Source organism: Mesitornis unicolor, unplaced genomic scaffold, assembly GCF_000695765.1.
Source record: "Mesitornis unicolor isolate BGI_N332 unplaced genomic scaffold, ASM69576v1 scaffold4156, whole genome shotgun sequence".
In the NCBI taxonomy this organism is placed as follows: Eukaryota; Metazoa; Chordata; class Aves; order Mesitornithiformes; family Mesitornithidae; genus Mesitornis; species Mesitornis unicolor.
In genome coordinates this window covers 1-16,315 of record NW_010192975.1, presented here as the reverse complement: position 1 = coordinate 16,315, position 16,315 = coordinate 1, and the positions used below count along the sequence as shown (strand labels likewise).

Genomic DNA, 16,315 nt, shown 5'->3' with positions numbered 1-16,315 from the left:
TTCCCTACATGCAGTACTTGCCATTGCCTCACATATTGTTGCAGCATTCAGAAAATATCTGAAGCTATCCAATGCTAAAACTAACTTGAAATTCACCTATGTAGCAAAAACCACTGTTTTCCCCTTTTTGGAAGGAAGACGCTTTCCCTTACTTAGGGCCTCAAACATTAAGTCTTTATATAATGGGCCAAAACATACAGCTCACCATTTTCCAGCAGAGGAAAAAAACTCCAAAAAAACCAAAGTTCTGCACTTATTTTTTTGCTGGTGGTTGCTCTGTATCCTGTGTTACAAGCCCCAGAACATTTCCTTTCCTTTTTATCTGCAGCTCAGGTGGCGAGGCCAGTCCTTGTACTGACTCCCTTTCCTGGTGGCCAGGTTTTAGAATAGTAGCTCTGCAATGAAATAAAACTGACACCTTCTTTTCCCCCCCAGAGGTGCATAGACACATACAGTTATGACACAAAACGTCTTTGGATTTCAGCTTTTCTTTACTAGAGGAAATATTACATTTATAAAAAATATATTATTTGATATGATATGATATATTTTGATATATTTTATATATATATTTCAGCAGGCAGAAGGTGGGTAGATCATTTGAAGTCTGCTTATGTTCTTGAAGAATAGACAAAACTGGTTTACTATGTTTCCTTTTCTTGGACTAAAGTGAGCGTCACAAAACGTTTGTTGAACCTTGGCTTCCCAAGACCAAAAGAGCTTGTATTCTCTCAACAGTGGCTAAAATTTTGGGTTTTCTACAGTAGATTATTTGAGTGATTTACTGTGTTTTTAAAATTATTACTAGATGTTAGAGGAAAATTGTGTTTATACATCTTGTTCTTACACAAGTAAATAGTTAATGCTGCTGTTGTAGCCAAAACACTGCCTTCTCTAGTGAGTTTGCATGGTTTACATTAACCATGTAATATTTGTTCACCACCCTCGAGAGCAAGGTTGGCAACATTTCAGTAGTGGTGTGTGTCCAGTACTTGTGAAATGCCTTTGTTATCTTTCTGGATAAAGTGAGCTATGTAAACGTACAACAAGAGTGTTGTGGTTGAGCATTCTCTCTGGCTTCAGTGTCCTCCAGATTGGAGTTGTGCATACCAGGGCACTTTGAGAACATCACAGCCATTGTAGCTATGTTGCTCTCATCCTGACACCACACAAACAAATTGAACCCACTGGCAAGAGAGAGGTTGGGTTGTGGTTCAGAATGTTTTTCTGAAAAAAAGAAGGATAGCCATCATTTTCAGGAGCCCAAACCAGAAAAAGAATATGTGTGTAGACTGAAAAATTGCAAATAAATACCTAAGCTTCCAAGGTTCCCCACTGCTGGAACACAACATGTGTATTTACTGGAAGTCGTTATCATCCCTCAGACCCAAATGCCAAGAACAGACAAAATGTGACTTGCGTAGTCTGAATTCTCTCTTTAAGCATGGTGTCACAGAGGGAAATGCTATGTTATGACTTACACCAGCCATTGCCATTTCCTCCTTGTTCAACTAAGCCCATGAAAGTAATTTGTTCTGATAATTATGGACATAGTACAAATTTCATTCAAATATTTTTGGCAGATCAAATACATTAAAATACAATTGTAAAGCTACTTTTTATTGATTCCAGAAATAGTTTTTAATGTTTAGTCTCTGATTTTCACACAAAGCCAGAAATATTTCAGTGGTTTTTCCTTTTGTTTTTTCCTTTGGATAGGAAATAAAAAATATGGATTGAGATGGGTCTTAAATTAATTGCATTTACAGGAATGATATATCTAATTACTGGCTTATTCGCCGCTGAGATTAAGAAATTAGTATATAGTAATTTGTCCAGGTGTGTCTGCAGTAGACATTGTGTTCTTTCTAGTTTTTGAGACTGATAATCAGAGATGAACTTTGGATGATGGCTGTATTCATTCTATGACTTCTTAAAAAATAAACTACTTAGTAAAATTTTTCAATAGGAGAAAGATCTTTAAACTATTTGAAATTGTTTATGAGTTTTAGTGTTGGCTAACTTGCTTTTTGATTACACTTTCAAGTATACTGGTAACATCTGTTGAGCAAATTACTGTACACAATTACTATCCTGTAAGAATTTCATGCTTTCATTAAATTCAGGTTTCCAGAACTCACTACTGAAAGGTTTTCAAAAGTCTAGTCACTGGCGTTCTCTTAATTTCTGAAGTATAGTAAGTACTAAGTCCTTAACAAAATTTAGTATGTATGCACAAAAGAGTCATATGAATGAGTGTCTTGTCTGAGGCAAGGTAGATCTTACCTGTATGGCAAAGATACTACAAGGGTAGACACCAGAACTACAAGCTCTATTCACCTCATTAGCAAGTAGGTCCATTGAAGCCAACTGGACCACTCCCAGCAGAACAGTTGCACAAGAAGTATTTAAAGAAACAGATTATTGATGACTGGGCTTTGTGTTTAGTGCGGGGTTTGATTCAGCCTGGCGGTGTGGACATGCTGTGTGACATGGCTTGTCACATGGTGAATTCCACTTCCTGACCACCAGTGACAATGGCAAGGCATAGTATATTCCAAAAGCCAAAATACTAAATTACGTTGTCTGTACTGGTATCCATCTCTATGTGGAGTTATCTCTTTTGCACACCTAAATACATCTTTTGCATGCATGCTGCTAGTCTGAATGTGTGTAACTACTTTGAGGTACCTAGACTTAGCAACTGCTTTTTGAAAATTTGGCCTTTGAGACAGACATAGAGCATTTGGTTGTATTAATAGTTCATTTAATAACCACTTGAGCTAAGGTTTTGAATTGACTGACTGTTCTTAGCAGAAAAAAAGAGCACTTAAAGTTTTTCTTATTATTTCAACATTACAAAGTAACTTCCTAATAAAATGTGTGTTTGAAAACTGTACTTGTTTTACTACTACAGCATGTAAAATAATTTTCCTTCTAAAATCTAAAGAGGACTACAGATCTTCACCCTAGGTACCAACAGTGATATCTTAAGTCAGTTAGCCAGTCTGTATGAAAGAAAGTTAAAAGTTAAGTGCAGTTTTGTGTACATAGCTAATTCTTTTCTGCCATAGCGATGTCTGTTTGTCCTGGTTTTGATGGTTTTCTTTTCAGGAAAGCTGCATTTTTTAAAAGACTGCAACATGATTTGATTTAGTAGGAACAAAGGTGATAAGACACTTTGTTTTAGGTTGTGGCCAGCACTGGTATGCAGTGATCAAGTTCTTTAGCAGTTTTGAGTTAATCGGATGCAGGAGCTGGGGGCAGTGAAAGCCAGGGCAATTCTTCCATGGTTGCTAAACGAAATGTTTTTAGAGGATAGCTTATATTTGAGCAAGCTGCTGAACTTCTCTTTGCCTCAGTTCTCCAACTACATAAGTGTATGTAGCACTGTGTATAAATACACAAAGTATGCATTGTATGTACATACACACACACACCAGCCACTTGTGGAATGGTGATGTTTGAAGCATACGTATATATTTTCTTGTTCATGTTTTACTGAGCAAATGAGGACCTACATTACAGGAAAGTTAAGGGATTAGCCTCTCAAAAAGTCAATGGAAGACTGAATAATCAAAGCCAGACCACTCCTCATTACCTTACCTTAGCCATACTACTATCCTTTCTCCTAAATATGCAGTTTCTCCTTTAGCTACAGGCAGGACACGTGGCCAATTTCCAGACTTCCCTTTTCCTCACATGGGGGCCCATGCAGTGGCAGCTTGCTAGTCCTCATTGTTACACAATATCTGGTCATGACCCCTCTGTACTGTGGCAAGGGTCCTTGGGAGGAAGGAAATGGTGTATCCTCTTGGAGCTGGTGGCTTGCCAGAATTGTCCAAGGTCACGTGAACCGAAGTGCAAAGTATTTTTTCCTGCCTTCTTGGCAGTAGTAAAGTGAGATGCACTTAACCAGTAATCGATCTCTGCATGAGGAAACACTCTGTGCTTCCAGTCTCAGCAGCTCTGCTTTGCAGAGACTGGGGGGTCTTGCTGCTCTTTCAACTGGTGGCATCTTGCTTGAGGTGAGGTTCCTGGCCTTGCTTTGAACTGTGATTAGCTGTATGTTTTTCTAGCTGCAAGAAGGGAGAAGTGCCCAAGGGACATGTACCCAAAAAAGGTGAGGAGAAGAGTAAGTTAATTCTTTCTGAAGGGCGACGAGGTGAATGGTTTGGGATTAAAGAGATGTGGCAGTAAAAGATTCATGATGTAAATCCAGACTGTTCATCAGGTATGGATGGATAGTGCTTACAGTAGATGAAGAAACTATAATAGAGGAAAGACAGCTTATGATTAAGGCCCTCAACCCAAAGTACCTTGTCAAAGCCTTGTTCAACGGGAGATTTCTTCAGTGGTTCTTACATTTCATTTTATTTCTTAATTACTCCTCTGTCAGTACTTGCTTTGCTCTATTTTCTTTTCACTTGTTGGTTTGTACTGTGGTTGGTAACCTCCATTAGTACACATTTGTCAGCACAGCCATACTAATAAAAATCAATACTTTTTGTGTGCATTGTAGTAACTCAGTATACACTAGAGAAAAAAAATGAACAAAAAGAGGCAGAAGTCTGTGATATCGTTTTGGATTTTGTTTGAACACTGTCATTCACAGATCTCTATTTCTAGCTCAGTTCTAAGTCTGGAAACACTGCTGTAAATGAAGACATTTTTTCTTTTTACAGCAGTGTGTAATTGTTCTTACTTTTTTGTTTGTTTCTTAACAGATGATGTTAATGGGGAAATGACTTTAACAAAAATGCCAAATATAACCATTTCAAACAGTTTATCTTTTTATTTGATTGGGAGAATAAGCTTCACTGAATGTGATAAAAATGCTTTAGAGATTTACCCAACAGTGAATATAACAAAGTCAGTGATATTGCTTGCCCTCTCATCAGCTTGGGAAAAAATCCCAACTGCAGATTAGAATTTATTTTGTAGTATCATCACTCTTCAAACATACTTATAATTGGCACCCTAGAGAGAAAGCCACAGGACAGTACTGCGGGAAATGTTGGCTAAATGTTTATATTTTTGGATTTTAGAAAAATATGAAGTCCAGTAATTCAGTGATGAGCCTTTCGATGTGTAGGAAATAGCAGCAGAAAAAAAAGAAAATCATTTATTATGATGTTAATTCCACACCTTGAAATTACTTTGACTGAAGTTTTCAGTGTGTGTGAGTGCTCGAAGAATGCATTTTTATGTGAGAGTGTTGAGTTGTCTTTTCTGTGATTTTTAAAGGGAGTTATGTGTGCTAGTAAAAGAGACTTTAAATACTGAACAGAGGACTTGACAGTGCTGTTACATGGCAAGAAATAACTTCACAATAACAGGTGTAATTCCCCAGCCTACAAGTAATACAGATTTTCTGTTGCTTTATTGTTCTGTTTTGCCAGGAACATGCTTTTTGCTCAGCATATACTGTAGATGGCAGTAAGGTTATGCTAGAAAAGTGTACATGGGCTGGAATAACTAAATTAAAGGATGGATGGTTTCAGGTTTTGAATCTAAGACACTTATTTATAGCAGCTCTAATACTTATTTGAAGCACCTCCAGAAAGAACTGGTTATTTTTTGTCACTTCTGGTAAAGACAAGGCCAGCTTTTTCTTTCCATTTTGTTTGGTTCTGCCTGAATTTTTTTGGATTTGTTTAAAAGCAAGCAGACGTCTTTGCAGTTTATCATGGCAGATGTGGAACATGACAGTTGTAGATTCACAGACAGTTTAGACGCGCCCTCCTTTCCATGGTATGGGATGTGAATCCATTGTGAGTGACACTGATAGCCCCAGGATTTCAGGACTATCCCTTTATTCCCAAAGTCTTCAGAGGCCCTCTTTCTCCTCTGTGTTTGCACACAGAAGAAACAACATAGGACATGGTGCCCTTGGCATAGCAGTTCCCCTCTGGTGAGGTCTGTCAGGGTTAAGAGTAAAGCATGGTGTGTGCTGACCAATGTCCCACTCCTGAGACCTTGCTTTCAGCCACACTGACCTGAAAGGCCCATAACTCAGGAGTGCCTCCTCAGCCTTCCCAAGTAATTTTCACTCAACTCTGAAATGCTGACTGTAGTTTGCTTTTCTCATTTTCTGCATTGCCTTTGGTGGCTGATGCCGCCTCTTCCATTATAGCCCTTCACCTTCCCATGGTACTCTCCTCTTGCCTCCTCTAAATATGTTCTCCTATTGCTCTTCCTCTTGTGAGTGCTTTTCCCAGGCAGAGATTTACTGATCAAAATATTGTCATCAGCCTTTTCCGTGGTTGTGGTGGTGTGAACTCCCAAATTGCATGATGGGGTCATGGCTCTAGACTTCTGTATTCCTTTACCATATTTGTACATCTGTATGTGTACACACACACACGTATGTCTGTGTATATGGAACATACAGTTTAGGAGAATTGGACAGTATTAGAGACTCATCGTTTATCAAACATGGGCTGGAGACCATTGGCCCACTGTAAACACCCATTCCACAACTGAGATCACAGCAATACTCCTTTTAAAGCTGAGAATCTCTCTTCCTCACCCTACTTGGCATCCAGGACTGAGGTCCAGCAGTGCCATCCTCACTGGGTTTTCTGAATTCCCTTAAGAGCTTTGCATTATCCACAGAAAAGAGATCTTCTAATGTAACTTCTGTCCCAGTGACAAAAGAGCCATTATATACTCAGCCCCATGTTGCATCAATTCTCCTGCTTTGGTACAAACGTACTACTTCTTACTCTTGTATATCCTCACTCTATGTTAAATTCACTTGTTCTCTTCAGCTTGCCACAGGCTCTTATCAGCCCTTGTTGTGTGGGTTAATATGGCTGTCTTTTTTAACAACATCAGTTTATTGTAAGGAGACAGATAAATGGGTTGTGTTGTCTCTTGTGAGACAGTGACTATGTTGTGATTTTGTCACAGCCATTACAAGAAGACCACCCTTTCAGATGATGTTAGGAACTCTATGATGTTAAGTGGAAATATGTGATGATAACACTAAGGACCAGTAGCCTGTAACAAAATACATCCTTGCCTTTTAGGGATGGGAAATATAGCTAATCTTTAACCACTATTTTTAAAAATGTAAAAAAAAAATAATTCCTTAATTTTCAGTTATCTGCATGATTTATAGCAAGTGAACTTATATACCTTTGCAGTGGAATAACTGCTAGATGTAGGATTTAATGCTTCATTAATACTTATGGTCTTCAGCTCACTTTTTTTGCCTTACTGGAAGGTTATACAAAAGCATTCTGTATCCAGTAACAAAACAGTAAAATACCAAAGCTATTATAACCAACTTTAAAAGATAATTCCTGAAGCAGATGTTCACAAACAGACAATTTTTATTAAAATAACAGTGGGAAGAAGTTTGCTTTTGTTTGTTTGGCCCTCGAGGAAATTAAAAAGCCTTTCTATAATTTTGATTATAACTTCAGGAGAGGATTTTATTGTACCAAGGATGTGGTTGCATGAAGGATGGAAACCTTAAGGGTTTAAAACCTGTTTTTAAAAGCTACAATTTGAACTTCTCTTGTTAATCTTAGGAAAGTCTTGTGGCAATTTTCTTTTTTAACATGCAGAACATGTAGGTCTGTTATAAAAACTGATAATACAAGAATGGCACCCACTTCTTCATCACATCTGCTCCTTGAGCATTTGTAAGGAGTATCTGCAGATTCCTGTGACTAAAATAAGTACTTACGATTAATCCTACTGGCGCAGAACAACAGAGAACTAGCAGGTTCTTACACTTTTTTTTTTCATTGTCAATAAAATAATTCACTTCTATTTTAGAAGGTGAAAATCTAGGGAAATTTTTGCTGTTGTCTTCAAGTCTCCATTAAGTCAAAGTATGTTGGCTTCAATGGTGAAATTTCACTGGGATTTTATGATGATGCTATCTTGAGAACGTCTTCTCAAAATCCATTCTTTGCGCTGGTATAGCTCGTAGTAACAAGTGCAAAAATTACTCGTAATGATATTTTTCTGCTAAAGAGAGAACTTGGTCTGACTTGTAGAGCAAATTTGAAGAATAGGGAACTAGAGAAACTCTTCTTTAGTCCTCTTTTTCTGAATCCTTGTGTACAATGTTCTGAAAGATGCTAGCAGGTGAGGAAGACATGACCCTCCAAAGTTCAACAGTGTCCCTTTTGTGAGATGGTTTTTCAGAACAGCACCACCATTATCTCTGCATTTGCATGTACTGAGCAGGAGATAAAACTTCGCTTATGACAAATGGGAAAGAGACCATGTTTGAAGTCTGTGCACAAGACTATGAACAAATTACTTTTAGGGCCTGATTCGTGAGGGCCTCTGGAAGGTCATGGGACCTCTATAAAATTGAGATAGTAGGCATTTATATGTATGTCTACCTGTTGTGTATTTATAAAGCGGTTGTAGGTGTGTGTGTGTAATGTACATTTATGCACTCAGCAGGGTAAACCTATCTCTAGATTAATAGCATGCCTCAGGGCTGTGGTCCATGATTATCAAAAAAAGGGGCTTATTAGGCCACATGGCAGCTTCTGTGTTCTTTGCACAGAAGCCAAGTGGCAGAGGTAAGGGGTAAGGAGAGGATGGTTTGTTTCTGGTCTCATGTTGCCCTGAATTTAGGATGTAGCTGGGGGCGCTGGCAAGGACCTGGGCTTTAGGAAGCTCTGCTGGAGAAGCACCCTCCACAGTTTCAACAAGCTGCCTTTCAGACCCCTGTGAGTTAAAATATACTTGAAGAAAATTAAAGTTGCTAAAGAGCTGAAATGAAAAAGCCCAACTTAACAGAAACTTAGTAGTGACAAAACAGCACAAAGTATTCCTACATATACCCCATTTGGGAATAAAGGGTGGCAATAACTGGTTGATAAAGGATGACTAAAACATCGTGTTTTACCCAGCAGGAGTAAAAAAACAGGTTTAGTGTTAGGGGTTACATAAATGTTTAATTATGATGAAGAAAATATTGATTCAGTGGTCTCAGTAGAGCACTGCTAAGTTTGAGGACTTATTCTTGAATGCTTACCAAAGTCTGTTATTAAAATAATTTTTGTTTATTTGAAAGACTTAAAAAAATCAGAGACATGAGAAGTTTTTCTTCAAACTGAAATGAAAACCACTTGCATTTCTTTAACTAAGTACAAGGGTTTAGGAAACAAGGAGATAAGCAAAAATTATCAGCCCTGCAGTATCTTAAATCTTGTGGAGGAGTTATTACTGATGCTCTGCATTTTTTAAGATCAGGCTTGTATTTTGCCTTCTGATACTCATAGCAATGGGACAAGGGAAATTGTTAGGCAAAAAGAAGAGTCTGAAGCTATTGGTTTCCTCCAAAGCATCTTAATCAAAATGATCATTAAATAGAAAACTTGAGGCCTGAACTTAGACTGATTATTGGCAAGAAGAGGAGTATCTGTGGTTGCACAGCAGTGGGTTGATACTTCTGGAGACAGATAACATCTAAATGGCAGCAGAGCTCTTCAGAACGGTGGTGGAGCACCTGCAATATGACAATAGACTGTGCTGGCTTTTCTGGAAGTGGGTTTCTTATGAAACAGGCTGATAGTTGGAATTTGGATGCTGGGAGGTAGCTATACTGTATTCCTCTGATCTCTGTTGTTTTGTGTGGTTGTTGACACTGAGAGCACGGTTCATAAAACTAGCCTGGCTTTACGTTCAGATCCAGATTTTGCATTAGTCTTTATTTGAAACCAATAAAACTGCATCTGCCTCTTCTGGTCTCTGTTTATTAGAAGTACTTTATGAGTATTTATATTTTTTTCTAATCTTGTTTCATATAAGAGGACTCATACCTCAAAGTAGTTCATCTGTAAGGAGCAGAGTACTCGTGAAGATTTGGGACCCAATTTAATCTCACTTACATTGATGTAAACTATGATGTAAGCTATGATTCCAGATTGGTGCTAGGAGATATTATTTTCTGGTTTTTTTTCTGCACACTATTTTCTGACAAAGTAGGTTTCAATTTAATTATACTGTTACTTACCACTGTCATCTCTTCTTGATTTGCAGATGGGCTTCTTCCGCCGGAGGTACAAAGAAATTATTGAGGCCGAAAAGAGCAGAAAAGACAATGAAGACAGCTGGGACTGGGTCCAGAAAAGTCAGTGAACTGCCTGCGAAAACTAAAGCCCAGTCATGTGACACACGCTTGCTAGCCTATAGATCCTGCTCTCGTATCTTCCATATGTGGAAGAAGGAATCTTCTCCAGATTTTTCGGAGACCCCATTGATGCTGTGTCATTATAATTCCAAAAAGCTAGGAAACATATCCTGAGGCAACCACTGCAGCCATGTCAGGTGACTGGAGCAATTTACACTTCATTTAAGAGCTGAACTTTGAACTTTGGTAACCAAACTGCAGTGCAGAGCAATATTTATGAATCCAACTATGTGGTATACCCTCAGGGGAAGACTGTTACCTAAAAATATTTTTTATAAATATAAGCTTTTTATATTAATTATGTCTTTATATTTGTATCAATATTTTATAGTTTCTATTGAATAGCTATATAGTTCACTCAAGCACTGATACCTGGCTAAATCCTTGGAAATACATATATGTATATATAAAACCTATTGTACTTTTAAACTTCAATGCAAGAGAGAAAATAGAGATTTGCAGATAAAAGTATCTGAAATCCTCATATGCTTAGTTCACAAGGCTTGATAATGTTGTATATAGACCATTTCATGGCAATAAGCCAAAGTCTTTTCACTCTCTCTCTTTTTGAGTTGAATTTGGTGTTTGATTTATAAACTAAAGAACCTAAAGTATTACACAGATGTGATGTTCTGTATCTGAGTCTATCCTTTACTGGCCTGTATGGGAAAGGATGAAAACGCTTCCTCGGAGGCATGTAGCAAGAATTGTAGCTTGCTTTGGCTCACTGAAGAAAGCATCAGTGAATGTTTTCTTTTGGGAATTTTTCTCTTGTGGTCTCTAGTACTTTGGTGATGATCAAGGACTGTGCATATGCATATGTGCATAATGTGAGATACCAGAAGGATATAATTGGGCCAAGCACTATGGCATTGACAAATTCCTTGGACTTAAAAAAAAATAAATAGATGGAGCCATATTAATATTAAAGTTAAGAATGATAGTTTCTAAGCTACTGTTAATGATTGTGAACTGTTGCTATCAAAGCAAGTGATAAATTGCTACAAGCTATGAGCATTAGGCCTGCCTTGTGAGTTTCATACACGAGTCATTACTGTGTTTATATGATAATTTTGAGAGAGATAAGTCGATGCAAGTTAAAATGTTTGGATATTTGGATCTTGAGATTCTCTGTCTGGGTGTTCTTAGTACTGAGTGTCATCCTTCCTTAAGCATTAACAAGAAAGTTTAGTCAAGGTGTAGAAGTTATTGGATCTCAGATTGCCACTTTGTTCACTTAGCAAATCATTTGTTGAATTAGGAGAAACTTAGTTGTAATTAATTCAACCATGTTTAAACTCTCGGATTTCTGAATAGAAATAGTGGAAATCTGTAAAACCTGGGTTTAGATTCTACTTTTACTTTGCACCTTGTGTAAATAATAAGTAAATGTCATGTTGGTTTAAAATTCATGTGAGGGGAAGAAGGATCAAGCTCTGTGGTAGAAGGTGAAGGAGAAACAGGAATGAATGGTTGCAGAATGTCTCCTTCCATAAGGATAAGGTAAATGAACTTCTAGAAGTTTGAAAACTTGAATGCAGAGAATATGCAAGAAATCTGCTTGAAAAGAGCCCTTATTCTTGCCCTTCCTTGACAAATTCATTATAGCTTCAGATTTTAAAAAATTAACCACATCCATATTCCTGTTTGCCTTTTCCCCTCACTGGCATTAAGTGCCTGCTATTACTACAGTATTGATCAATATTTATTAACTTAACTATCTGCACCCATTAGGCAGAAAATGGTTTTTAAGTGAATTAAGTGTATTGATTCAATATTTGACAAGAAAAGCTATTAGTCTATTCAGTTATCTTTCTTAAAACAAACATTGGTCATTTGACATTTTCCGTATAACAAATGATCATTTAAGCCAGAATCTGACAAAAAAACCTGCTGAGATGAAATCCTGTTATAACCACATGTAGTGGACTGCATATTTTTCATCAGAGTGCAAAACCAAAAGGCTGATGGCCTTTGACTGCACTGTTGTATTGGAGGCTCTTGAATTCCTCACAATATGGTATTTCTGACACCAGTTAGTTTTGTTTGTATTTAAACCTAATGTATCTTTTTCTGCTGTTTGAAAAATACTGAAGACTGGCAGATAAAAGTTGGACATGAGATTGATTCACATCTATGAATTGAATAAGGAGTTGCTTAAAATACTTGCTGAAAAGAAGTCAAATTATTTAGCTGTACAAAATTTTCAGTATCTGCTCTCTCTAAAACTGAGTCACTCCACCCCCTAAAATGTGTAAATTTGCTGAAAGAAATAATTCAGAGGACAAGTAAAAGTATTTGTGATTTTAGGTAAATTTTAAAATTTCCATCCAAAAAAAAAAAGAGGAAATACCCTTTGAAAAGTTGAAGTGCCTCATTTACACTTTTTAAACAAAAAATTACTGTCAGATCTGCCAAAAATGCTTCATTTCAATATTTTAAAAACCAAGATTACTTATTCCTTTGAAACATCTTTTTAAAGTGTATTAAGACATTATAAAGGTAAAATAGCTCTCTACCATCTCATATTGTGTTGGACAATTTTTCAGTTCTTTTTGCTCAAGACAATATTTTTTTCCTTATTTGGCTAAAGTAAAAAAAAAAAAGAACAGAATTAAATCCTATTTGACTGAGCCCACACTGGACTTTTTTGATCTCTGACTTGAATGGTCAGTTATTGATCCGGCACAAGTCATCACTTAGTGAAAATTTAGTGACATATTCTTGAAATAATCCATAAATTCTTAATGTCATCACCATTAGGTACTCAGTAGTTTTGTTGTCACAGAGGCTTTTGTTTTTATATGTATACTCTTCATAATTTTTTTCCTTTCTTTTGTCCAATTCCATTGTGACTCTTGCTTGGTTCCAGTTAGGATAGTCGGGTTTGACAATAAAACATACCAGTATTTAGTATTGAAATCCTGTAGATGTACCTTTCCACTCTTTAAAAAGCATCCCAGCAAACCAAGCAAAAGAACCCTGCTACTTTCAGGTGGTTGCAATTGGTTTCTATCCCAAAAATCTTATGAAAACATTGTATATTTCAAGAATGTGTAGAAAATAGCTGTGCTATAGATATGCTGTGGGTTTTTTAATTAAGAAATGGTAATAAATGTAATTGTATCAAAATCTAGAGACATAGTTACTTTGGAAATTGCTTCTAGGGCTCTGGAAGTTGCCTCCTATTAACCGCTTCTGAGTTCCTTTGTGCTGTACTGCTTGCGCTGCAGAGCTGGGGGAAGTCCACATCTTGGTTCTCTTCAGCTAATCCATTTTGGGACATAGTCATTAATTGTCATGGGCAGCTTCATTGAAAATTTTGCTGAATTGGCGTTGCATTTTTTTTCTTGCAGGGGGCTCACTTTACACTAGCTCTAAGCTATCCAGGTGGAAGCTTAGAAGCAGGGAAGTAAGGTTTTCAAATTCATCATCTGGCACCTGAAAGATCTTTTATTTAAGCCTTGAAGCTCAAAATGTGCAGGGTGTCATCTTATGGATAACACCTTTGAAGGTGTTTCTAAGGTAGGAAGAAAACAATCTCAGAAAATCATGATCAGGAAGAAAGGAGGAAAAAAATTAAGGAAAAATTCACTTAATGTAAAGCTTGTGCTGTTGCAACTCCATTTAATTTCCATCTTGAATTCAAGAAGGTTATAGTCATTTCAGAGTTTTTGTGGCCCAACTTCTCTTCTCAAGAGCTGAAAGCATTTGCCAACATACTTCGTGACCATTTCATTTGAGAACCAAGGATCTGCTCTTGGAGGTGAATTTCCATCAGTTCACCTCAAACAACAGCAGGGCTAGTGTACTTTGATGCTCTCAGTAGTATACTCTGGTCCTTGGCCACCGTACCTAACAAAAATACTAGCTATGTTTTTTATTTCCTCAATAAACCTAGATTTTAATTTGCTCAATTACAATGAGAAAGTCAGCAAACTGTAGAAAATATTGGAGCAGCCTCTGAATTGAAGTCACCTAACAAATCACTTGGATTATCTGAGAGAGAAACTGTGCTTGATGTCAACCCTAAACCTGAAAACCACTTAGGCAATCCTTTCATCTCAAAGTGGCAAAGGCTTTTGCAATGCCAAGCATACCAGTGAGGACAACCCTCTCTGCCTTGATAAACAAATGGGAAGGATCCTACATACAAGCATATGCAGGTAACTTGGCTTGCTGAAAGCAACAGTTGTGCAAAGGTTGTGTTTGGCAATATTTAGTATTGACTTTCTTGAATGTCTTCTGTTTATGGCCACATTTTGGAGTCTTGAACAATTTTCAAGCATAGTATCCATGTGGTGTGGGAATATATAACATTGCTTTCACTAAAGAATTAAGGGAGTTATGGAACTAATTTCTACCTTTGTCCAAGTTCATCCACTTGCTAGAGTTTCTTGGATATAAGTGAAAGTAGGATTTGGTTCATTTAGTGTACGTTGATTAAACTGCCATGAAGACTACAATTGCTTCTGGGACATGGTTTGCATATGCAGTAGGGTACCCACACCATTGTCACTCCTTTTTCTTAGAATGTCACTCCTTATGTATTGTATAATTGTATGTTTCTCTTTGTGAACTTGTGATTGGAAGAATGCGTTCACTGTTATTGATGTCACCTGTATTTAGAAGCACATGTTCACCTGTATTCTAATTCACTTGCACTGTTTTGGAAATGTCAGGTTTACAAAAATACAACTTTTTGGAATAAAAAGTGGCTGCAAAATTATCCTAATAATATAATTTTGTCACTTATTCTCCCGGTCCAGCTCAAATATTTTTCCATTAATTATGTGGGACATTTTCTCATGTACATTTGAATTAAATACTATTTGCATGTGTTTATCTGCATAGGGATAATGGACATCTTTTATCATAATTCTGTGATGTGTATAAAATCAAGGTATTTGGAGACTAAGAGTTGGAGACTAGCTTGACTACCATGTTGTAAAACCATGGAAATAAAATAGTAGGAGCGGGAATTATTTTTATGTCAAAAATATTGCTCTATCAACATCAAATAAAACCCCACATGGTGGTGATACTGCCCTATGATATGAGTATCAACCTGCATAACCTGAGTTCTGTTTCAGTCTTTTTGAATTTGGATGAAAGTCAAATTGTTCACCTTCATATATGATTTCTGCAAGAATTTATATTCCGTGAGTAGCTAAATAATACATTTGGAAGATTTTCTTCAGCTCCATACATCCTCATGCTTACTTTGTGAAAGGGAGTAGAAGCTGGATAGAATCAGTAAAAAACCTGATTGATTGCTATGGCTGTGGTGTACCTCTTTGTATTTCTAATACCTGTTAGAGGTCCCATCAATGTTTTCTTATCATTTTGAGGATGGGTGAAACTTCTGTTGTAAAATATGAATTGACCTGAACCTTCGTTCTGAAACACAACTGGAAAACTGAACCTGCCTTTTCCTTGTCTTCAGCTCCGTTCTCTATTTTCAGTGGGGATATTCTATGTAAGTGTTTAAATGTCCTCCAGAAACAGCCCGTTTCCTCTGCGCTAGGCTGTTGGCTAAATAACTAAGAACAGGCAAGGCAGAGTTAGGACCTAACCTGTGACTCAGAGCATGTTTGTACTGGTGGAAGACCACGGCTTTAAGTACCACAAAGCCAAAGGCATTAGGAAAGCTCCAAGTCGGTGAGGGTCCTGGCATATAGGTAGCACCATTCAAAGTAAAACCACATGTTCTGAGTCGGGAAAGCTTTCTTCAGGGAGAAGGATTGCTGAGGTAACACTGCCCTCTGTGGGGATCACTCACCCTTTTGTTAATGAGCAGAGAACAGCAGTCTGTACAATGCAGGATTTTGTGTGTTGCCGTCACCTCTAAGTGCCTTTTAAGGATCTCTTAGGACTTCTGTGATGAAGTTTTAGAAACAAACCTGAAACCTTTTGCAGAATTGTTTCTTCCAGTTTCACAAGAAGGGAATAACTAGATCAAAATTCAAGAAAAGGAAGATGTTCTTTTATCACGGAAGAAACAGCTCATATGTCAGTGCGCTGCTCAGCCTGGCTCGTGTGTAGGACTGGAGATGGTCTGGCATTTCAGCTTTTTCCATTTAGTAGAGAAATACCCAATGAGAATAATAAAGATATGATATATGATATGATATATGATGTGAT

General features: G+C 37.3%; 1 protein-coding gene across 1 annotated transcript in view; it reads left to right on the top strand.

Moving 5' to 3' along the window:
• Positions 1-11,320, top strand: part of ITGA9 (integrin, alpha 9) — a gene marked incomplete at its 5' end in the record, with an annotated part of 211,624 nt that extends 200,304 nt beyond the window's left edge. Inside the window, one exon of the mRNA XM_010187303.1 lies at positions 10,021-11,320. Within this exon, the coding sequence (XP_010185605.1) occupies positions 10,021-10,119 (99 nt within the window). The remainder of the gene's footprint in view (positions 1-10,020) is intronic.
• Between the last annotated feature and the right edge of the window lie 4,995 nt (positions 11,321-16,315).